The sequence below is a fragment of the Dermacentor albipictus genome, chromosome 6 (genome assembly GCF_038994185.2).
Source record: "Dermacentor albipictus isolate Rhodes 1998 colony chromosome 6, USDA_Dalb.pri_finalv2, whole genome shotgun sequence".
Classification (NCBI taxonomy): Eukaryota; Metazoa; Arthropoda; class Arachnida; order Ixodida; family Ixodidae; genus Dermacentor; species Dermacentor albipictus.
In genome coordinates, this window is record NC_091826.1 from 128,499,192 (window position 1) to 128,522,756 (window position 23,565).

At 49.8% G+C, this 23,565-nt stretch overlaps 1 protein-coding gene across 1 annotated transcript; it reads left to right on the top strand.

Moving 5' to 3' along the window:
• The first annotated feature begins 105 nt into the window (after window positions 1-105).
• LOC135899487 (putative nuclease HARBI1) lies at window positions 106-23,565 on the top strand. Its single transcript, XM_070521088.1, has 5 exons — window positions 106-477; window positions 552-691; window positions 1,305-1,473; window positions 1,579-1,650; window positions 23,491-23,565. The coding sequence occupies exons 1-5, from the start codon at window positions 430-432 to the stop codon at window positions 23,500-23,502; spliced, it is 441 nt and encodes a 146-aa protein (XP_070377189.1). The 5' UTR covers window positions 106-429; the 3' UTR covers window positions 23,503-23,565.

Below are 23,565 nucleotides of genomic sequence, written 5' to 3' on the forward strand. Positions count from 1 at the left end.
ATTGTGGCCATGTCGTCCCTGCAAACTTCTTATGTTGAATTCCAATGGCAGAATGGGAGTGTGAGGTGTGTGTTCCAATGGCAGATTGGGACCAGCCGCTGATCCCGGATTGCTCCGTGGAGCCAAAATATTTGCTTCGCCGAAATCGGCAGATTTGACTGGAAGTCCTCATGACGTATTTCCTTCACCCGCCTCTGCTTCCTGTCACGGTCGCCTGTTTCCGGTCGCGGGCAGCTATTGACGACATGGGAAACGTGGACGCCGCTTCGCGCCGTGCGATTTTGTTCGCGCTCCTAGACAGCTCCGACTCGGACAGTACAATTTCTAAGTCGAGTGATGCTTCTTCTGACACGGACAGTGAGTGTGACGCTGCTGTGTGCCAACGGGCATTTGATGTGATGTTCCGCCTGCCTGCAAAGAGGCCTGGCGATGATTGGCTTCGTCGAGGACGTCGTTCGGCCATACTCGGACGACGAGGTACCGTACAGCTCTAGGTGGTACTAGTGTGAACAAAAAAAAGCCTTTTTCTGCAATGTTATGTTTTTCCCAAGTTCCGCAGGCACTTCCGTCTGTGGCGACCTGTAGCAGAGCAACTGATTGCGAGATTTGCTGCTTCGCCGGCGTGCCCGTCTAGCAGCCACGGCGGCGTGCCCGCAAAATCTGCAGAAACTCACGTGCTGACTTTCATATGGTAAGTTTACTTATGTTTACGTACTTGTGCCCATTTCCCGCGCTGTTTATTGATTGAAAAAAAAAGTTTATTGCCTGATAGCGGAGGTCGCCATCCGGCACACCCGGGAGGCAAGACGTAAATGCGCTGCTTCTTGTCGAGAATGTGTTTACTAGCGTTGTGCGGTGGCTAGAGCGCAGTGGTCTACGTTCCAAGTCTGTCACCATGATGGAACGTAGATTAGGCTGCAGCCCACCCGCGTTGTAGCCGCGAAACACTGGCCCCGCTGTAACGAAGCGTCCCGGCCGCTTGCGCTACAGAAGAATGCCGCTTGGAGTTTGTATCGCAGTTGCTTTTTCTTCGTGTATTTTTCACGGTTATTGCGTAATCGCTTCTACATTGAAGCAGGGTGGAAATATTGTTAAAATGTATGCCATACCTGTTATGTCTCCGCTACTGTTCCCAGAAACTGCATAACTGGAATATCAAACGTTAAAGTGTTTAGCCTCGCATAGAAAAGTGAAAAGAGCGAAAATTCATTCTTCTTTAATAAATTGCATAGCAAAAGCATCGCCATTCAGGCCGGCGTTCTATCATCCCGTGCAAAGTCGTTTCTTTTGCTAAATATTTGCAGGTATGCAGCCAATAAAACAAGCATGAGGGCGGTGGCAAGCCGCTTTGATCTGTCAGACAGTTCTGTTCACAGAATCCTGATAAGGGTGGCTAACTTTCTCCTCACCATGGGTCCATCTGTTGTGACGTTTCCTTCCAACATGGAAAAACTGTCGAGTGAATTCCAGAAGGTTGGCATTCACCTATTTATAAAAATACTTTTGCTACAGATTGTTTGCACTAGAGTGAATCTCTGCATGTATCAGTGATTACAGCATTGTTTCTCTTTCTACCAGGTGTCTGGAATCCCTGGTGTTGTTGGCTGCCTTGACGGCTCCTATATCAAAATACAATGCCCAGACAACAAGGTCTGTTCCACTTACTGCAACCGGCAACATTACCTTTCAATAACCCTTCAAGCGGTTTGCGATTGCAAAAGACGATTTGTTGACACCTGCATTGGAAGCTCCAGCAAAATTCACGATTCTCGAATCTTCAATCTATCATCACTTTCAAAGAAACTTCCCAAACTGTGCGAGGACAATGCGTACCACCTGCTTGGAGACGCGGCCTATCCCCTCAGGCCGTACCTTCCGACTCCATTCAGAGACTGGAATGTTGTCAAAGGCACACATGGATTTCAACAAAAAGTTTTCAGCAACGAGGGTGCTAATAGAAAACAGTTTTAGCAAGCTAAAGGAAATATTCCGTCAACTAATCTACCTTGAGCTCCGCACTGTAGAGTGGCTGAACAAATTTATTATTGCTTGTTGCATACTGCATAACTTATGCATTGAGTGCGGAGATTTGGAGCCAGATGATGATGTATCACCTCAAGATGTCCAGTGGCATCCACAGTGATGCACCGATGACCTGGATGAGACTGCCGAAAAGCTTTGTTGCGCAGACTGGGAGAAATAAAAAGGAGCAAGGTGCTGGAAGCAGTGCTGCAAAAGTAGTAGTGTTGTGCAACAACTAATGAACTCATGAAAATGGCAGGTGTGTAAGGAGTGTAATACATTGCTACATCTTGTAATGGCTCCTTGTTATGTATAGTTAGCACTGCATGGGCCAGTGTCTTGGGCCCGGCTGGAGCCCAGAAGTGCCATGTGTCCCGATCCCGGTACAGTTCTGTTCTATCCATTATCCCTTGAGCCTATACGAAGCGAGGTCAAGTTCTCTGTTATTATGAAGAAACTGTCATGCCATTTTATTGCTTTATTATAATGGCGTGAGTTTTTAATTAGACAATTTAGGAATCCTTCTTATGCAAAATATGCAATTTTGAACTACTTTTGTTTCAGTACTGTACATGTGCACCGTAGTTAATACTCTCGTCAGATTGGAGTGTGATGTGCTCGTTAGTTCACGTAAATTTGCAGGGAACCCATCTAGAGTGATAGAGAAACAAGGCTACGAACACGAGGGTTGAGCCACTTGACGTATGAAAATATAATTCAAAAGTAAAATTCACTGTACTATACTAAACACAAATGAATGAGCAGCACAGTGTGCTAGGTAACAGAGCTTTGTCAGTAGAAAAAAATATGAATTTATTATCACATTGCACATACGTCCCAACCACTCCGACACATGAGTGCTAATTAGCTTTGGGTAACCCCAAGACACGTTTGAGCAGTTCCATTTTTTGTTGGTGTCGTTCAGCTTTTTCTTTTCTTATTTCTTCTCTGTACTGTTTCTTTTCGTCATGTCGCAACCTTCTCTCTTCTTCACGAGCAGCCTTTTGCTCTTCTTTTAACTTTTGAAGGCGCTCCATCTCTTTAAAAAACAGTTTTATTTCTTCTGCTCTTGCAGTTGACACTCGTGCACTCTTTGCATTCGACAATTTCTTCATAGAATATGTAGAGCCTTGTAAGGCACTTGGCTGCGAGTCCTCCAAAACACTGGCATGTTCATCAGCGGTATTGCCGGTGCTGCCTTGAGAACAGAGCGACAGTGATGAGGAGGAAGGGCTGTGTCTTGCCTTTTGTGAAAAAATCCCATGGCTGTCCCGTAGCTCTGCTGGTTCCAGGCTGTCATCAAGCGAGCGAATTTTTTCAACCTCGTCCTCAAAAGGCACTGGTGTTGGAAAGTTTCCAAACTTGGTGTTGTGCGCCACTGCTCTCTTCTTACGCTTTATTACAGTCTTGTAACGTGTGCAGCATTGATCTGCATTCCTCAGCACTCCAAGAGTTTCCTTGAGTTTGAAGGCTATCATTGACCACATTTCCTTTTTGTTTCGAAATTTTTTCATGGGTCCCACTCGTCGAAAGTATTGTTCATAAAAATCTAAAAGTAATTTCGTTTCACCTATGGTCCACTCACAACGACGGCCTGCAAACATGAAAAACATAAATCAGTATGACACTTCCTAGCATAGTATAGCTCCTAGTTTCGTAGTATACTAGAATTTCTAGTTCATAGCAGTTCCAAGACTGCAGCACAAGATTCATCAAAGCAGCAACACACCACGCTTGCAACTTTTTGCACCTTGACATTGTCCTGAAAAAAATAATAGGTATGAAGCACGATTAAAAATGAAATTCCGTGCTTAGCAGCCCAACACCACAGCCACCAAGGAACCACAGCAGGTCAATATTAGCATGTTGACAAATGTAAGCTACATAGTTTAATTCCGCTTGAGTTCTTCTGAAATATACTGCACTCCACTTCATTCACTGACGTATAGTGCATATATTTGGTTGCTTGTGGTTAATGTGCCCCATGCTGCAAGAGTATATTCTTACCTTGACTGGGTGTTAGTGCCACCTGAGAGGCTGAATTCGTCGAGCAAGCACCAGAGGGGTCTCAAATGCACATTTTTCGAAATCGATCTGTGAGGTCCAATTATCATTTCAATTTCGCAACAGCATTATCACGAGTCAATGAAACACTTCCTAAACACGGCTCATAGCTGCGTCAAAGCTGACAGCTTCCGGTACATACTGTGACACAGCTCTAGGCAGTAACCGTAGTTTCTGCTCACTAAATGCAGCCTACATTATCGCTACCTTGTCAGATAAAGTATGCTCTGTCCCGCAAAATAGAGCAGTACAGTGGAACATGCCAGTGCTGAGCGACGGCATCCAACTATTGGCTCAACGCCTGACGGCGCACGGATTCAAACAGTCGCCTTGATGTCGTCCTTTTCAGACTTATTGGAACTGTGTAATTCGTAACTAACGAACGTTGAATGGAAAAAAAGAAAACTGCCTTGTAGCCGATACACGCGACGTCTACACAGAGAACTAATGACCCTTTGTCGATAAACAACTTCAGCGGCAATGCCGCGTTCGTAATCCCTTCGTGTTCACATCTGTTCAGCGCACAGAGACCGTAACATGAACACGTACCTTGCGTTTCCGGCACTCCAGAAATCATGGAATTCACTAAAAGACTCACTGCTGGGCTGGCATTCAAAAACTCAAAGCGGCCGGTGTGATCCATTATTTCGGTGCGTCCAAGCGCTCAAACACGTGCGATTCTCGTGCGAAATACCGAAAGAAAAACAAGCGCACGGCCCCGCAGGGGCGTCTGCGTAAGCAGGCGTTTGGTGTGTTGCGACACCACGTACCCGAGCACACGAGGGTTGGACCCTCCCGCGTGTAGCCGTGCGCGGCTTAGCCATGTCTGGGGAAACGGGGATCCTGGGGGTTGAGCCGATGCTGGGTGTTTGGACCTTTAAGGCCCCCCGGCGGGGGCAACACACCCCTTTGGCCTCTGCTTCACATAGACGGCACCTCCAGACTGACCCACCTGGAGGAAACCGGCAGTCGCCTTTTCCTGTCCTCCTCTCCCACTTTTCCATCTTTCCTGTCTCCTCTTCACTTCTTGTTACTTCCGTCTTTCTTGGCGGCAAGGGTTAACCGTGTGTAATATATCCAATCTTGGGTACATATATTAGGTTATAGCGGCGATGCATGGCTGGCGTCTGCAGGTATTCTTCCAACCTTGTAGCGTCCCCTTGTTGGGCTCGGTGGTGGGTGGCCACCATCGCCGCCGAATTTTCCAAATTTTTATGGCTGAAGCTTTTCCCCTATTACCTGATCGCTCCCTGAAGAGGGGGCGCACCGATGAACAGTTCAACTTTTTCGTGCAACCGAAAGTGTCCTTTCCTAAATACCACGTTGTCCACAGCCAGCGCGAAACCAAGGCAGTCCGAATGATATCACAATTTCTTGTAGCTAAATCTATCACGGAAGCAATAGGCCCAGGTTATAAAGTTACGAAGATGGGAAGTGGCGATCGTCTACTAGAAGTTCGCTACAAGCCACAATATGACAAACTATCAAAACTTGTAGCGTTTGGGGACATCCCCGCTTCTGTAGGACCACACAGCTCGATGAACACAGTGCGCGGTGTCGTCTCAGAAGATGACCTTATCGAACTTACCGAAAGTGAATTACTAGAAGGATGGCAAGAAACGTCGTCAAGATACAAAGGATAAAAATAAGGCGAGATGACAAAGAAATACCAACCAGGCGCATAATCTTCACATTTGGAACCAGCAACTTACCAGATTCAATAGAAACAGGATACTGCAAACTGCGGGTAAGGCCATACATTCCTAACCCACGCCGATGCTTCAAGTGTGGTGGTGGTGGTGGTGGTGGTGATGTTGAAGCAGGCGGGGTTAGCCTGGCATACATAGCCGGCAATTGTTCCGCCTGATCCTCCTTCGAGTTGAGATCAGTGGTGTGTCACCAGGTGTCGATGAGCCCCGTGTCTCGCAGGAAGGCTATCAGCAGTCGTTGCGCTCTCTTCCTGAATGCCGCGGGCCCTCCGGGGAAAACAACGTCTTCAAAGGTCCTGCGCGTGAGACCGCTTTTTTGTAGGTTGTCCACCATCACTTTTCTTTCTGTGTCAAACTGAGGGCATAGCCAAATAAAATTTTCGATGTCGCCAATGTCACCACAGAAAACACAGTGGGGAAGCGCGAAGCGCAGTCTTGAATAACCAAGCTGGGGTGTACGCGGAGTCGGTCCTGATGCGGTATAAAAGCGTCGCTTGTTCACGTGTAAATCCATGAGTCACACAGGTTTCGTGTGGATTCTTGAACATCTCTCTAAAGTGAAGGCGGATCGCACCCTTAGGGTTTCGAAAAGCTTTGGGAGCTTTCACTTTTGGGACACATGTCAGCGCTAGGCGTGCAAGGGCGTCAGCTTCCTCGTTTCCATCAATTCCTACGTGTGATGGAATCCACTGAAACCTTATGTTAAATCCTTTGCTCGTTAGGTCGTCGATCAGTGCCAGAGACTGCCTTGTAAACTTCTCTAGAGGTAGGCCCCGATGTAATCTCTGTAATGCTGACTTGGAATCCGTCAGCACCACGACATCTCGTGCAGAAAAGGCCCGTAGTTTCCGCAAAGCCGCGGTGATTGCGGCGCTTTCTACTGTTGTAGAGGAAACTACGCGATCCAGACGGCCAGACCATGACACATCAAGGGATGGTATGCAGAATGCCGCTGCACAGCTATCCGTTTGTGCGCACACCGAACCGTCTGTGTACACTTGTAGATGGCTTTGAAACACAGTGCTCAAGTGGTCCAGTACAATGAACTTGGCTTCGGCAGTTGAAATGGTGCGTTTCGTCGGTAGGTGGGGTACATTGAGGCTGCAGGTAACGTCCGGAAAAGACCATGGCGGGTCAAGGCGACTTCGTTTAGGCCATTCCAATCCTAAATATCGGAAGGTGTTCAGCGCCGCATGGAAATGTGAGCGAGTTCTTGCTCTTAGCCGCCGGAGAAGCGCCGCGCCTGCGCGTGACTCGCCCAGCCTTAATAGCTGCGTCAGCAAGGCCTGAGATGCCAAGAGGCGGAGTGGAAGAGACTGTGCCTCATTAGTGATTTTCTTGTTTGAAGCCGCCGTTGGAACTCCCATCGCCAAGCGAAGTCCCTTTCTGTGCACTGCCTCCAAGCGCTCGAATTGACTCGATGACGGTGATATCAGAGGGAGCTGATAGAGAATGCGGCTTGTTATCGGTGCAGCGTTCAGTTTAAGCATGGATATAGGATTGTTTCCCCAACGTATACCTGCCAATCGACGAAGTGCGTTGATTCTTTGCACTGATGCAGCCACAACACTTTCGACTGCACCACGCCATAGCAGCTTGTTGTCGATGGTGACGCCCAGGAATCGAACATGAGTTGCACGAAGAATTGAATGCCCTCTGATATTCAGCGTCAGACGTGTTGACTTGCGTCTTAGTCCCGGGAAAAGCATGAAGGCCGATTTTTCTGCTGATAAAGATAGGCCAAGCGTCGATAAGTGGCGATCGATAGTGGAGATTGCGGCCTGGGCTATTCGGGCCAAACGTTTGTGCTGGTACCCCGAGATCCAAATGCAGATGTCATCTGCGTAGATGGACATTTTAACTGCCGTCCGACCTACTTTCAGGGCATCTGGAAGGCTGGCCATGGCAACGTTAAAAAAGCAAGGCGGATAGGACACTTCCTTGTGGGACGCCGAGGGAAATTCGTCGCTTGTCACTCATTATACTTCCGAGCTTAACTTGGACACATCGATCACTGAGAAATTCATGGACGAATCGAAGAGCATTTCCCGAGACGCCCATGGCTCGGAGTCCGTTGATGATGCCTGTATGAAGCACACTGTCGTATGCCTTGGCAACGTCCATAAAGATGGCGAGTGTGGAAAGGCCGTCTGCGCGATGGTGCTCGATATGGCTTAGTAGATCCAAGACACTGTCCTGGGCACTCAACCGTGGACGAAATCCGGTCATACATGATGGCAGTCTATTTTCTTGCTCGAGATACCATGTTAACCTCGTACATATTAGTCTTTCCATCAACTTTGATGCGCAGGATGTTAGCGATACTGGCCGGTAATGCTTCAAGTGTCAGCGGTTCGGGCACGGTTCGCAAAGTTGCCGAGGGCGCACTACTTGTGCAAAATGTGCATCAAACGAGCACTCGTCCGACACTTGCACTTCCGCCACACGTTGCGCAAACTGTGAAGGGGACCACCCCGCATACACTCGTTCTTGCCCATCATGGAAAAAAGAAAAAAATAATGGAAATCGAAGTCAAACATAACCTTTCTTTCCAAGAGGTGCGCAAGCGCTTCTCGTTGAACCAATGTAGTCCGTCCTGCACCGATGTGGCGCGCTGGGGGACAGCGCTAATCTTTCGGCGGCCGCCCAAGTCACACGGAGTGTGACGGCGGTCACGCCATTAGCCCCCCGGCCGGAACAGCCAGCGCTGTTCCAGCCCCCGCAAAGAAGGAACAGCAGACCCTCGGGCCTGTTGAACCCAGGGCCACTGCTCGTGCAGATCGGCCCACCACTCCCGCGAAAAACCCCGCTACGCGGGCAGTATCCACCGCCTCAGACGAGGTGATGGATACGAGCACAAATCCGGCGTCTCAGACGCCCATGGAACGGCGCGGCTCCCTCGAGCGCGCCGGGAAGAAAGAGAGAGCTCGCATCAAGAGGCCTGGAAAGGCCTCGTGAGCTAAGCTAGATTTCTTAGACACACAGCACAAAACACATACATTATGGATACACAGATAATACAATGGGATGTGAGGGGTTTACTTCACAACCTAGACGACATTAAGGAACTTTTACATAGGTACACCCCAAAGGTGCTGTGTGTCCAAGAAACACATCTTAAACCTTCACAAACAAACTTTCTCCGACAGTATGCCATTTTCCGGAAAGACCGCAACGACGCCCTGGCCTCGTCTGGCGGTGTGGCAATAATTGTAAATAAGGGTGTTGCATGCCGGCAATTGCAGCTTAAAACACCCCTAGAGGCAGTTGGAGTCCGTGCGATAGTGTTTAATAAACTAGTAACGATTTCCTCCGTATATATCCCCCCGAACTGCCATCTTTCAAAAACGGAATTACAAAGCTTCATTAATGAACTGCACGAACCTTGTATTGTCGTCGGAGATTTCAATGCACACAACACCTTTTGGGGAGGTTGCCGTTGTGATGCCAGGGGACGCTTAGTAGAAAGCCTCCTCTTCACTACAGGTGCACGCTTACTAAATAATAAAGAGCCTAGATCATTCTATAGCGTGGCAAACAAAACATTTTCATCGATCGATTTGAGCATTGCATCTGGTACACTCGTACCGTGTCTAGAGTGGAACGTGCTTAAAAACCCACATGGGAGCGATCATTTTCCAATTCTCATAAAATCAACAAAACATGATCAATGCTCCCCATGCGTCCCCCACTGGATAGTCGAGTCAGCCGACTGGAAGCGCTATAAAGAACTCACCCGCATGACCTGGAAAGACATATCTGCACTTTCTATTGATGGCGCCGTGGCATATCTGAGCGCATTTATTGTTGATGCAGCGTCACTGTGTATCCCTGAATCAAATGGATCATCCACTAGGCGACGTGTTCCCTGGTGGAATGCGGAGTGCAAAGAAGCTCGTAAAAATCAAAATAAGGCTTGGAGTCACCTTCGCGAGTCTCCAACTGCCGAGAATCTTATCAATTTCAAGAAAATAAAGTCACTAGATAGAAGAACACGCCGCCGGGCCAAACGGGAAAGTTGGCAAAAATACACCAGTAGCATCAATTCATATACAGACGAACGGAAAGCCTGGAATAGGGTCAACAAAATAAAAGGCCGCCAAACTCACCCTCTACCTTTAGTAAACACACAAGGAGACACTATTGAGGACCAGGCTGATTCGCTAGGGGCACATTTCCAGTACATCTCGAGTTCATCCCATTACTCAGATACATTTCTAAGATATCAGCGACAAGCATAACGACAGCCTCTGAACCGGAAAGGAAATAAAAATGAACCTTACAACCGGCCATTTAACATGGTGGAATTTCAGGCTGCATTGAACTGTTGCGATAAATCAGCTCCTGGAGGCGATCGAATAGTTTATGAGATGATAGAACACCTACACGCCTAAACACACAAAACACTACTATCACTCTTTAATTCCATATTCTCTGCCAGTTACATTCTATCTGCCTGGAAGCAAGCAGTCGTCATTCCTATTCTTAAAGAGGGCAAGGATCAAACTTCGGTCTGCAGCTACAGCCCTATAGCCCTGACAAGCTGCCTATGCAAACTCTTTGAGAAAATGGTAAACAGACGGCTAATCCATTATCTTGAAAGTAATAATATACTAGACCCCTTGCAGTGTGGTTTTAGGGAGGGTAGATGTACGACAGATCACCTTGTCCGTATGGAGGCGAATATCCGAGATGCCTTTGTGCACAAGCAGTTTCTATTAGCCGTATTTTTAGATATGGAAAAGGCATACGCCATAACCTGGCGTTATGGAATTCTTCGTGATCTGGCTTGTATGGGTGTCAGAGGCAATCTCTTGAATCTGATCCAAAGCTACCTCTCTAATCGTACGTTCCGTGTGAGGGTTGGTAAAGTGCTATCTCGTCAATTTACACAAGAAACAGGTGTGCCACAATGAGGTGTACGCTCTTCATCGTAAAAATGAATTCCCTCTATAGCGTCATACCACGAACAATGTTTTATTCAGTGTATGTATATGACGTACAGATAGGATTTAAATCATGCAATATTTCTATCTGTGAGCGACATATACAGCTTGGCCTAAACAACATATTGTCGCAGCACTGCGCGACTGAGGCAGAGAAAGAGGAAGTAGAGTGAGCGCGCGTGATCGCGGGGTACTCTGCGCCGGCTGGGCCTAGCCTGTAGCTTCCATCTCGGACCTCGTTTCACCCTGTAAATAAACATCATTCGTAACATCTTTGGTGGACGTGCGGGGTAAATATTGGACGATCCTGGACGACCCAGCTCTACCAACTGTCCGACGGAGTAGGCGCTTGGCCGGTTTACGACCACAAGCAGCAGACATGGCCGATTCCGGAGAAGGCAGTGACGACCCCACCTGTGGCGGACCAGACATCAATCACGCAGGTCAGGCTGGCTACTGGACACCGCTGCGAGAGCCACCCACCTTTTCGGGGAAGGCGAACGAAGACGTCGACGACTGGCTTAAACACTACAACAGAGTGAGTCGCCACAACCACTGGAGCACTACGAAGCAGCTCGATAACGTGGTTTTTTTTTCTCGCTGGAACCGCGCTCCTCTGGTTTGAAAACCAGGAGAGGTTTCTGACAAGCTGGGACAATTTTGTAGAAGAATTCACCAAGTGCTTCGGGGACCCAATCTCTAAGAAAAAGAAGGCTGAGCAGACGCTTTCCCGACGAGCTCAGTTACCTGGCGAAACTTGTACAACGTACATAGAGGCTGTTCTAAAATTATGCGGAATCGTCAGCGCTACCATGACAGACGAAGACAAAGTAGGACATCTGCTTAAAGGAATCGCTGAAGACGTTCATAATTTTCTTATAACGAAGGAAGATCTTAGTACTCCGTCTGATCTGAGGAAACACTGCCGGGCGTTTGAAGCGCTGAAAATGAGAAGGATTGGGCCAAAGTTTGGACGCTTGGACAACGTTACGACTATTGCAAGTGTGTCCGTCCCAACCCACGACGACATCTCCTCGGTGATTCGGCAAGTGGTTAAAGAAGAGTTTGAACGCCTTAAAGTTGTTGACGACGCTCATGTGTGCCATCAGTGTGCATTTGATCATCGCTCTCGTGTGCCACCGGCCACCTGGGCACCTCAGAGTTACCGAGAACCTCGCAGGCCCTATGCTGATCGTACGGAGAGCAGCAACTTGCCACCGCAACCGACAAGTCTGGAACGCCGACAAGATGCACAACAACGATTTGTTCCGCGGGCTCTTCCCTCCTACAACCAGCCTGAGAGTACGTTTCCACCCATAACACCCATGTCACCGGTGTCACCCGCGACAAGCCGCGACTCCCGCATTTGCTACAGCTGCGGTGTGCCTGGACACATTGCTAGGTATTGCCACCTCCGCCAGCAGCGTGCTCCGCGGTTTAATTCCTACACACCCCGCGTGCCTGCTGACGAGCCCTGGCCGTATCCCAGTTCCTTCCAGCGGCTGCAGCAGGGACGCGCGAATCGCAGTGACTCCCCCGTTTCCGATCGCAGCCTGACACCACCACAGACACGACAACGACGCTCTCCATCACCTCGTCGTCGCTCGTTATCACCGCCGCCGCTGGGAAACTAGCTGGTGCGACCGACGGGGGTGAGGCCGCAATATGTTCATCTTCATCAAGACCCCCTTGTGTAAGATTGTTTAAAAACATAGTGTGCGTTTTAGTTGACAATGTGAGTGCTTTTTCTTTAGTTGACACCGGTGCGGCAGTTTCTGTTATGAGCCTGTCTTGCAAAAATCGTCTTGGACAAAAAGTTATGTTTTCTTGGGATCGGAACGCTACCTTTCGTGGAGTTGGTGGGGAAATGTTACGCCCACTTGGGGTCTGTTCTGTTTCAGTTACAATAGGGGACCAGACATTTCGAAGTGAATTTACTGTACTTGAACGTACAACTCATGACATTATTTTAGGAATTGATTTCTTGCGTGAGTGGGGGGCAACTTTGGATTGTGGAAGTGACGCGATTTCTCTACGCCGCGACGCACGAACTTCAATGACAGATAGCACCAGTGATGCCGCCGACGTTCTCTCCGTGTCACAAGATGTGTCTTTGCCCCCTCAGACTGCAATGTTTGTACCAGTGAATACTTCTCGCCCTCGTACAGGTTCTTGTTGTGGTTTAGCCGAGCCCGACTATAACAATGCGTTCAAGAAAAATGCGATAGTCCCTCGCTCCCTCGTTGTCACCACTGATGGCTGTACTCGTTTGTGGACAGTGAACGTTTCGACCCCATCCATAACATTGCCGCTAGGACTTAAACTGGCAAGTTTTGATGAGCAAGCCATTGTCAGCGTCGGAATGGTCAAAATGTCAACTGCTGAAAAGAAATTCAACCCCAATTCCAACCATGATAATTCTGCTGACATTAAGCGCATGATTAACAAGTCACTGTCTTCTAGTGAGCAGTGTCTGCTGGAAGCTGTGCTCGCTCGCTACGCCACAGTGTTTGATTTTGCTCAAGGCCAACGAGCGTCCCATACACCACCGGCGTCTCGTATGCAACACCGCATCCACACAGGGCAAGCAACGCCAATTCGTCAGAAGCCCTACCGCGTTTCACCTTCAGAAAGAAAAGTCATCGCCGAGCAGGTCGAAGAAATGTTACAGAAAGGAGTGATCCAGGAATCATGTAGCCCTTGGGCTGCTCCTGTGATCCTAGTGAAGAAAAAAGACAACTCATGGAGATTCTGTGTGGACTATCGTCGCCTAAACACTGTCACAAAAAAAGACGTGTACCCCCTACCACGAATACATGACGCCGTCGACTGCCTCCACTCCGCGTCGTATTTTTCTTCTGTTGATTTACGGTCAGGATATTGGCAAATCCCCATGCACACCTCAGACAAGGAGAAGACAGCCTTCGTGACACCTGACGGTCTCTTTGAGTTCAACGTTATGCCCTTTGGCTTATGCAACGCTCCAGCGACATTCGAGCGATTTATGGATACCGTGCTGCGCGGACTCAAATGGGAAATTTTCATGTGCTATTTAGACGACGTCATTATCTACGGCCGGACATTTCACGAGCACAATCAGCGCCTGGCGATCGTTCTTGACTGCATCCAGCAAGCTGGCCTTATTTTAAACTCGAAGAAATGTCATTTCGGTGAGCGTCAAGCCCTCGTACTAGGCTTTCTGGTCGACAAAAACGGCATACGACCAGACCCTGAAAAGATAACAGCGGTCCGCGACTTCCAAAAGCCACAAACGGTGAAAGATCTGCGAAGCTTTTTGGGCCTCTGCTCATATTTCCGGCGCTTTATCAAGAATTTCGCACAGCTTGCCTCTCCCCTCACGTATCTCCTTCACAAAGATATCCCATACTTGTGGACTGCTGACTGCGAGTCGGCGTTTCAACAGCTGAAATTTTTGTTGACTTCTGTACCGGTACTGCGGCATTTGGATCCGGAGGCGGCAACTGAACTGCACACTAACGCCAGCGGTGCGGGTGTTGGCGCTGTGCTTGTTCAACTCTGCGATGGCCGTTAGCATGTAATTGCCTACGCTAGTCGGACACTTACAAAAGCGGAGACAAACTACACCGTTACTGAACTCGAGTGCCTAGCAGTCATATTCGCCATTCAGAAGTTCCGTCCGTATCTACATGGCCGCGCATTCACGATATTGACTGACCATCATTCACTCTGTTGGCTGGTTGGGCTGCGTGACCCGTCTGGTCGGTTGGCCCGCTGGGCTTTGCGCCTTCAAGAGTACAGCTTTTCCGTTAACTACAAGAGCGGGCGCTGTCACACGGATGCTGATTGCCTATCCCGTCTCCCTTCGCCTCACACTAAAGCTGAGGATGATGACTTCGATGACTACCTAGTTTCCATCTCTTCAGACTTTCCAGACCTGCGTACCTTCTAGAGCGAGCAACGTTACGACCCTACCTTGAAATCCCTACGGGCAGCTGCACGTGAGCCAGCAGGAACAACACCGTTTACTTTTCGTAATGGTTTGCTGTACAAAAAAAATTACTCGGCGGATGGTCCCCCATTGCTTCTAGTTGTGCCCGAAAATCGGCGCCCTGCTGTCCTTCGTTCCATGCATGACGATATCACGTCCGGGCACCTTGGATTTGCACGCACACTACACTGACTTAGACAGAGATTTTTCTGGCCCAAGCTCTGGAAAACAACGAAACAGTATGTCGCCAGCTGTACTGTTTGCCAGCGCCACAAGCAAACGACGACGGCCTCAGCAGGCTATTTACAACCAGTTAGGCCACCGACGCTACCCTTTGAAAAAGTCGGCATCGACTTGCTTGGCCCGATCCCAAAGACGTCAGCTGGCTACCGCTGGATTACAGTATGCGTAGACTATCTTACTCGCTACACGGAAACGGCGGCACTTCCATCCGCCACTGCAGCAGATGTCTCTTCATTTTTGTTGCATCACGTCATACTCCGTCACTGCGCTCTCCGGGTTGTCATCAGTGACCGTGGACGGCAATTCACCGCCGACGTCGTTGAAGAACTTTTACGGCTTTGTGGTTCTGCATATTGTCATGCCACTCCTTACCACCCGCAAACCAATGGCCTCACGGAGCGGACGAATCGAACCCTTACCAACATGTTATCAATGTATGTCGCTGCTGATCACAAGAATTGGGACGCCGTCTTACCTTTTGTAACGTACGCGTACAATAGTGCGAAGCACGAAGTTACTGGATATGCGCCGTTCTTTTTGCTGTACGCACGCGCACCCCAGAGCTTTCTGGACACTATTCTACCTTTATCCTGCCAAGAAGATCCTTCCATCGCCCAAACTCTGTGTTGTGCTGAGGAAGAACGTCGACTGGCGCATCTTAGGACGTTGTCCTCACAAGGCAACAGCAAGATTCGCTATGATGCGCGGCATATCCCCGTCAGCTTTACTCCCGGTGATTATGTTTGGTTGTGGACACCGGTTCGCAAAAAGGGATTGTACCGCAAGTTTCTCGCCACTTACACGGGACCATTCGTTATACTCAGCCGCTTGAGCGATGTGAACTATGTCGTCGCCAAAGTGACGGCAAGTAATCGGCGTTCACGTGCGACGCAAGTTGTTCACGTGGCCAGGCTCAAGCAGTACAATCACAGGTCCCTTTAACTCGCTCAGCGAGCTTCGTCTCCCCCGGGGAAAATGTCGCAGCACTGCGCGACTGAGGCAGAGAAAGAGGAAGTAGAGTGTGCGCGCGTGATCGCGGGGTACTCTGCGCCGGCTGGGCCTAGCGTGTAGCTTCCATCTCGAACCTCGTTTCACCCTGTAAATAAACATCATTCGTAACAATATCAAAGTGGGCTGACGAGAATGTATTTAAGTTAAACCCCCCAAAAAGCACATGCCTTCTATTTTCTAAAAAGAGAGGTATATTACCTGACCCTGCTATCTATCTTAATGGACAACGGCTGTCAGCCACGAACATAAATTTTTTGGAATCATCTTAGACACGAAACTAACATTTGTCTCCCTCACCTTAGGTATCTGAGAGCGAGATGTCTGAAGACAATGAATTTACTAAAGCTCTTGTCCCGCACATCTTGGGGAAGTGACAGGAAATGCCTTTTGAGCCTCTACAAAAGCCTTATACGGTCCCGCCTCGACTATGGAGCAATAGTATATAACTCTGCTGCGCCTAGTGCTTTAAAGATGCTAGATCCCATTCAGCACTTGGGTATATGCCTGGCTACAGGCGCTTTCAGGACAAGTCCCATAGAAAGCCTGTATGTGGAGAGTAATGAATGGTCATTACATCTCCAGAGGACATATTGTCACCCAGCTATGGCAACTAAAACAGTTTAGCACCGACAGACTGGGACAAAACGTCTGCCTTTAGCGATGGCTGGTCCTCGGAGAGCCCGCGCGCAACCGCGAACTTCGTCGTTCTCGCCTTAAGGGTCCGGTGTCAACACGTGCAAACCTATTTCGCTTCATTGCTCCCCTCTCAAAAGCGACCGGCCCGGTCGCTTCAAGGGCAGCGGGCGCGCACTATGGGCAAGAGTGTCAACATGAAAAGACAAAAAAAAACACATAAAGGAATGTACACAACGCTGAAGCGGTTTGTGAGGGTTGCTTAGCCCTGGCGTGCGTAGTACGGCTTCATCCGTACTACGTGGACGACTTCAGCACGTGGACGGCGTCGGTTCGAACCAGGATCAGAGGTTCGAGGCACCACCTCGTAGTTCACATCACTGAGGCGGCGTACGACTTCGTAGGGGCCGAAGTAGCGGCGCAACAATTTCTCTGAGAGCCCGCGGTGCCGGATAGGCGTCCACACCCACACGCGGTCGCCTGGTAAGTACTGGACATTCCGTCGGGTCCGGTTGTAACGGCAGGCGTCGGCATTCTGCTGGGTGCGGATGCGATTCCGAGCAAGCTGGCGAGCTTCCTCGGCTTTCTCGACGAAATCTTCAGTGTTGTCATTCCTTGTGGTTCCTTGGTCTACCGGCAGCATGGCGTCTAAGGGGGTTGTAACGCGACGTCCGTAAACAAGCTCGAATGGTGTAAACTCGGTGGTCTCCTGCACAGCGGTATTGTAAGCAAACGTGACGTATGGCAAAATTTCATCCCATGTTTTGTGTTCCACATCAATGTACATGGAGAGCATGTCGGCTAATGTTCTGTTTAGGCGCTCTGTTAAGCCGTTAGTTTGGGGATGATAGGCTGTGGTCTTTCGGTGGTCGGTGTGCGTCAGTGTGACGACTTGTTGCAATAACTCGGCTGTAAACGCTGCACCGCGGTCAGTAATGAGTACAGCGGGTGCACCGTGGCGAAGCACGATGTTGTGGACGAAGAAGCTGGCGACTTCAGCAGCAGTTCCCCGCGGCACAGCTTTTGTCTCCGCATAGCGAGTTAAATAGTCAGTTGCCACGATTATCCACTTATTTTGCAAGGAGGACGTGGGGAACGGCCCAAGAAGGTCCATTCCCACTTGCTGGAACGGCGCCGGAGGCGGATCCAAAGGCTGGAGGAGGCCGGCAGGCTTGACGGGTGGAACTTTACGCCTCTGACAGTCCCGGCATGTTCGCACATAGCGCTGAATCGATGAAAATAGGTGTGGCCAATAGTATTTTTGCCGTATGCGCGCTAATGTCCTCGCGAAGCCTAAGTGGCCGGCACAGGGATCGTCGTGACACGCCTGTAAAACTTCCTCGCGCAGTGCCGTCGGAACGACGAGAAGGAACGTGTCCTGGCTGTTCTCGAAATTTTTCTTGTACAGGACATCGTTTCGCAGGCAGTACGACGTCAATCCTCGTGAAAGTGGGCGTGGGACAACAACGTCAGCTCCCTCGAGATATCGGATGACTGGAAGCAGCTCAGAGTCTGCACGTTGATAGTCAGCCATGCGCACCACGTCGACGACACCAAGAAACGGCAAATCTAGCTCCAAGTCGGAGGATGTCAAGGGAATAGGAGAACGTGACAAGCAGTCAGCGTCGCTATGCTTATGGCCGGATCTGTAGACAACAGTTATGTCATATTCCTGGAGGCGGAGGCTCCAACGAGCGAGGCGACCTGACGGGTCTCGTAGATTGGCAAGCCAGCAGAGCGAGTGGTGATCACTGATCGCTCGAAATGGCCGGCCGTATAAGTGGGTCGGAACTTGCTGATGGCCCACACGACTGCTAAGCATTCTTTTTCGGTCGTTGAATAATTAGCTTCTGCTTTTGTCAGACTACGACTGGCGTACGCAATTACACGTTCTGCGCCATCTTGCCATTGAACCAGAATGGCCCCGAGTCCTACGTTGCTGGCGTCGGTGTGTATTTCAGTTGCCGCGGTGGCATCAAAATGCGCCAGCACTGGAGCGGATTGAAGGCGTTTACGCAATTCGGTGAAGGCCTGCTCTTGTTCTTCCGTCCACGCAAAGGGCACATCTTGGCGCGTCAGTCTCGTGAGCGGTTCAGCAATCCTTGAGAAGCCTTCAACGAAACGACGGTAGTAAGCGCAGAGGCCCAGGAACCGCTGAACAGACTTTTTGTCTTTAGGACGAGGAAACTCGGCAACGGCAGCGAGTTTTTCTGGGTCTGGTCGTACTCCTTGGGCGCTGACCACGTGGCCTAGAAACTTGAGTTCCTGGAAGCCAAAGTAACATTTTTCAGGCTTGATGGTGAGGTTGGCCTTGCGTATTGCGGTAAGAACACTTCGTAGCCGGGCGAGATGTTCATCGAACGTGCTGGAAAACACAACAACGTCGTCTAGGTACACTAGACACGTCTGCCACTTTAGTCCAACGAGTACAGTGTCCATCATTCGTTGGAACGTAGCAGGGGCGGAACAGAGACCGAAAGGCAGCACTTTAAATTCGTACAGCCCATCGGGAGTCACGAAGGCGGTTTTTTCACGGTCACGCTCGTCCACTTCGATTTGCCAGTAGCCTGACTTTAGGTCTAACGAAGTGAAGAACTGAGCATGACGCAGACGGTCCAAAGCGTCATCGATCCGTGGCAGGGGATAAACGTCGCGTTTGGTGACTCGGTTAAGCCGTCTGTAGTCAACGCAGAAGCGGAGTGTGTTGTCTTTCTTTTTTACTAGTACGACAGGCGATGCCCACGGACTTGTCGACGGCTGGATGACGTCATCATTTAGCATTTCTTGAACTTGACGCTTAATCGCCTCCCGCTCCATAGGTGACACGCGATACGGATGCTGACGAACAGGCCGCGCCGACTCCTCTGTAACTATCCGGTGTTGCGTAACGGAAGTGCGCTGGACTTTGGATTCCGTGGAAAAACAGCCGGAGAATTCTGTCAGTAGGCCCAGCAGCTGATCCTTCTGGACATCTGCTAAGTCAGCATTAATGTGGACGCGGGTATTCAGGCTGGCGTGAGCTGTTGCGTCCAGTGAAGTCACTTGTAACGTGCCGATATCGGAGAAGTCAGCAATTTCGTTCAGGAATGCCACAGCTGTACCTTGAGAGACGTGCTGATACTCATGGCTGAAGTTTGTCAACAACACTTGCGAGCACTTATGCTGTATTCGAACAAGGCCGCGGGCGATGCAGATGTGTTTTTCAAGCAGCAGCTGGATATTTGCCTCGGCAATACCCTCATAGCCGTCGAATGCGTCGCAGGTGACGAGGGTCCATACGCTGCTCCTTGGCGGCACCGTGATGTTCTCGTCAACAATCCTCAAGGCGTTGACATACGTGTCGTCAGTGCTGCTCCCTGCTAAGGCCTGCGCCGTCGAAAACGTTACCCGCGACTTTTGTAAGTTGATCACAGCTCCATTAGCCTGCAGAAAGTCCATTCCCAGAATTAGGTCCCTCGAGCAGCTTGGGAGGATAACGAAATCTCCGAGGTACGTAAACCCACGAATGCTCACTCGTGCTGTGCATCTTCCTACCAGGGTTAGCAGATGTCCTCCTGCAGTTCGAATCTGCGACCCTGTCCACTCGGTAGAAACTTTCTTCAGCTTGCAGGCAAGGTCCATGCTCATAACTGAGGTTTCCGCTCCAGTGTCGATTAACGCCGTTATTTCTTCGTCGTCTATGGTGACGGGAATGTTCGACGTTACTACCTCTCGTAAGGTGTTCGACTCCGTCTGTACGTCTGCGTCGTTCTGTTTTCGTCGTTGTCGTCGTAGTGGAGGATATTGCGTACGGTCGTCGTCAGCGGCCTCACCTCCGGAGGTCGCTGAACTCAGTTTTCCCGACCCGCCGGGCTAGGCGAGCGGCGTCTCAGAGCGCCGCGAGTAAAGGATTGGCTTGGTGATGGAGACCTGTAACGAGCAGGAGACGACGAACGGGGCTCCGGCCATCGCTGATCAACATTGCGACGATTTGCGACGAAACTCTCTATATCCGGCGGCCGCTCACCAGGTCGTGGACGAGGTGCATTCGGCGAGAATCCACGAAGCCCCACATGACGATAAGGACACATTCTGTAGATGTGCCCGGCTTCGCCACAATGAAAACAAAGAGGTTTGTAGTCTGGGGTGCGCCAGACGTCGCTCTTCCTAGTCCTTGCTTCGGCGATGTGTGGTGGGTTGCGAGGCGGCCTGAAGCTTACGTCCATTTGTTGAGTGGGGTGTACCATGCTGCATGCACTTGAGGGTGGCGGACGGCGTACTGCTTCAGCGTAACTCATTTCGGCGTGCGGTACCTGCTGTGGTGCCTCGTACTGTCCAGGAACATGGACGGCCTGTCGGACCTCGGCGCGCACCATTTCCGCAATGGAAAGTTGTCCCACAGGGGCCGTGGTCGTCTGCATCTTCTGCAGTTCCTCCTTGACGACAGCCCTGATGAGTTCTCGCAAGGCGCCAACGTCGTTACCGAGGGTAACGGCAGAGAGCTCCCTTGAAATCACGGCGTCGCGGTTGTTTTGCCTGGCCCGCTGTTGAAGGGCCTTTTCCATAGTAGTGGCTTCGTCATGGAACTCTGCAAGTGTCGTCGGCGGATTTCGAATTAGGCCAGCAAAGATTTCCTCTTTGACGCCGCGCATGAGATAGCGCACCTTCTTTGTTTCAGTCATCAAAGGGTCCGCACGTCTGAACAGCCGATTCATGTCTTCTACGTACGCAGTCACTCGCTCATTGGGGCCTTGAATTCTTGCCTCCAACGCTAACTCCGCTCTCTCCTTCCTGTCCGCCCTGGCGAAGGCATTGAGGAACTGCCTACGAAATTCTTCCCATGACGTCAGTGTCGCCTCGTGGTTCTCAAACCATATTTTCGCGGAATCTTCAAGAGCGAAGTACACGTAACGTAGCTTACGCTCGTGGTTCCAGTCGTTGAGGTTGGCAACCCGGTCAAAATGGTCAAGCCAGTCATCGGCGTCCTCGGAAGCACTTCCGTGGAACAGATTCGGCGTCCGGATGTGATTGACGACAACGTGCGATGCTGCAGGAGTGGCGGGAGGTGGTTGGGTCGTCATTTTAGTTCGTTCAGGTAGCAGACCGTGCTGTGGCTGGAGTCCCTGGAGGCGTCGGCTGGCACGTACGTGCACAGGGGTAAGCTCGGTTGAACTACTCGCCGGGCTTAGGTCTGGGGTATGCTCCGGAGATCTTAACATCGACCGTACCCCGCACCTCCACCAGAAATGTCACCCAGCTATGGCAACTAAAACAGTTTAGCACCGACAGACTGGGACAAAACGTCTGCCTTTAGCGATGGCTGGTCCTCGGAGAGCCCGCGCGCAACCGCGAACTTCGTCGTTCTCGCCTTAAGGGTCCGGTGTCAACACGTGCAAACCTATTTCGCTTCAATATTTAACTTTTTCCTATGCTCTGAAGGTCAAATCAGACGTGCACCATCCATGTCACTCATCTATTAATGAAGTGTCTACAGCCAGAATATTTCATAACCGCCCAGCTATTAGACCTCCGTTGAGCCTTCGTTTGACAACACTGACAGAAGAAACAGGTGTCTTAGTCCCAGAGAATGTCCTAATGGCACCCACCCGCCTGCTCCCACAATGGGAATGGCACACCATTGAATGCGACGTCTCTTTCGTAGAAGTATCTAAGAGGGCGCCAGAAGCACATATACAATTCCATTTTCGTGAACTTCAGAAGTACTCCTGTATAGAATATTATACAGACGCTTCCAAATCCTCTAAAGGTGTTTCCTACGCAGCTCTGGGACCTTGATTTTCAGTATTCGGAGCACTAAATCCACACACAAGTATATTTACAGCTGAAGCCTACGCTATACTCTCGGCTGTTCAAAACATAAGGCTCACAAAACTTGCTAGGGCTATTGTATTTACAGACTCATTAAGTGTAGTCAGAGCCCTACTTAAACCAAGACAATATAAAAACTCAGTTTTTAGTGAGCTGTACAGTCTGTTGTGCTCCCTATATATGTGCAATCAAGTGATTGTGATATGCTGGGTACCTGGTCACAAAGGTATAAAAGGCAACGAAGCTGCTGGCGAAAGCGCTGGGTCAGTAACTTTTAGCGATGCAGATTCAAATATCCCCATCCCTGCCACAGACCTAAAGCCTTTTCTACGCAGTAAATTGCGGAATCATTGGCAAGGCGAATGGGATAAACAAGCAATGAATAAGCTTCACATAATAAAACCAAAACTGGGGAACTGGGTAAATGGGAAAATAGCAAGGTACAAGGAAGTACTTCTTTGCCGATTAAAGATAGGCCACACACACGGCACCCACTCTCATCTCTTGACTGGGGGCGATCCTCCAACTTGTGTTAGGTGCGGCAACAATCTCACTGTCCTCCATGCTCTTATTCAGTGCCCTGCAATAGAAACAGAGGAAAAAGTATTTCCCTGCTGCATACCGCGAGAATTTACCCCTTCACCCTGCATTTTTTTCTTAGCGATGAACCTCTTTTTAATCTGCAAACAGTCTTAGAGTTTTTAGCCGAAACGGACACCCTGAAAATCATCTGGCCAGGCTACTTTTAAGCACACGACTAACAGCCCTGCATTCAAGGGCTCTCTTGAAACTCTGGTGTCAGTGTTATGGTTTTTATTGCATCATCTTTTAACGAAAGCCCATTGCCATAGCCCACATCACATCCTAGTCACCGTCATTATTTTACCACCTATATATTCTACTCCACTTACAGCGTAAGTTTTTTAGGCCCTTTTACAGCCGTATCACATCTACCATGATGAGTTCATTGTGCATGTCATCCACAATACATCGCCAACATTACCACATGTCATGGCGCTCTTTGGTCAAACCTGGCCCTTGCGCCATAAAACACCACATATCATCATCTCCGTTTCTATTGCAGGGCACTGGATAAGAACATGGATGACTGTCAGGCCATCGCCGCACATACTACAAGTAGGAGGGTCCCCGCCAGTCA

Coding starts and splice junctions, on each gene's coding strand:
- LOC135899487 (XM_070521088.1), top strand. CDS start 430: ATGATTGGCTTCGTCGAGGACGTCGTTCGGCCATACTCGGACGACGAG. Junction 478..551: donor GGCCATACTCGGACGACGAG/GTACCGTACAGC, acceptor GTTTTTCCCAAG/TTCCGCAGGCACTTCCGTCT. Junction 1,474..1,578: donor TGTCGAGTGAATTCCAGAAG/GTTGGCATTCAC, acceptor TCTTTCTACCAG/GTGTCTGGAATCCCTGGTGT.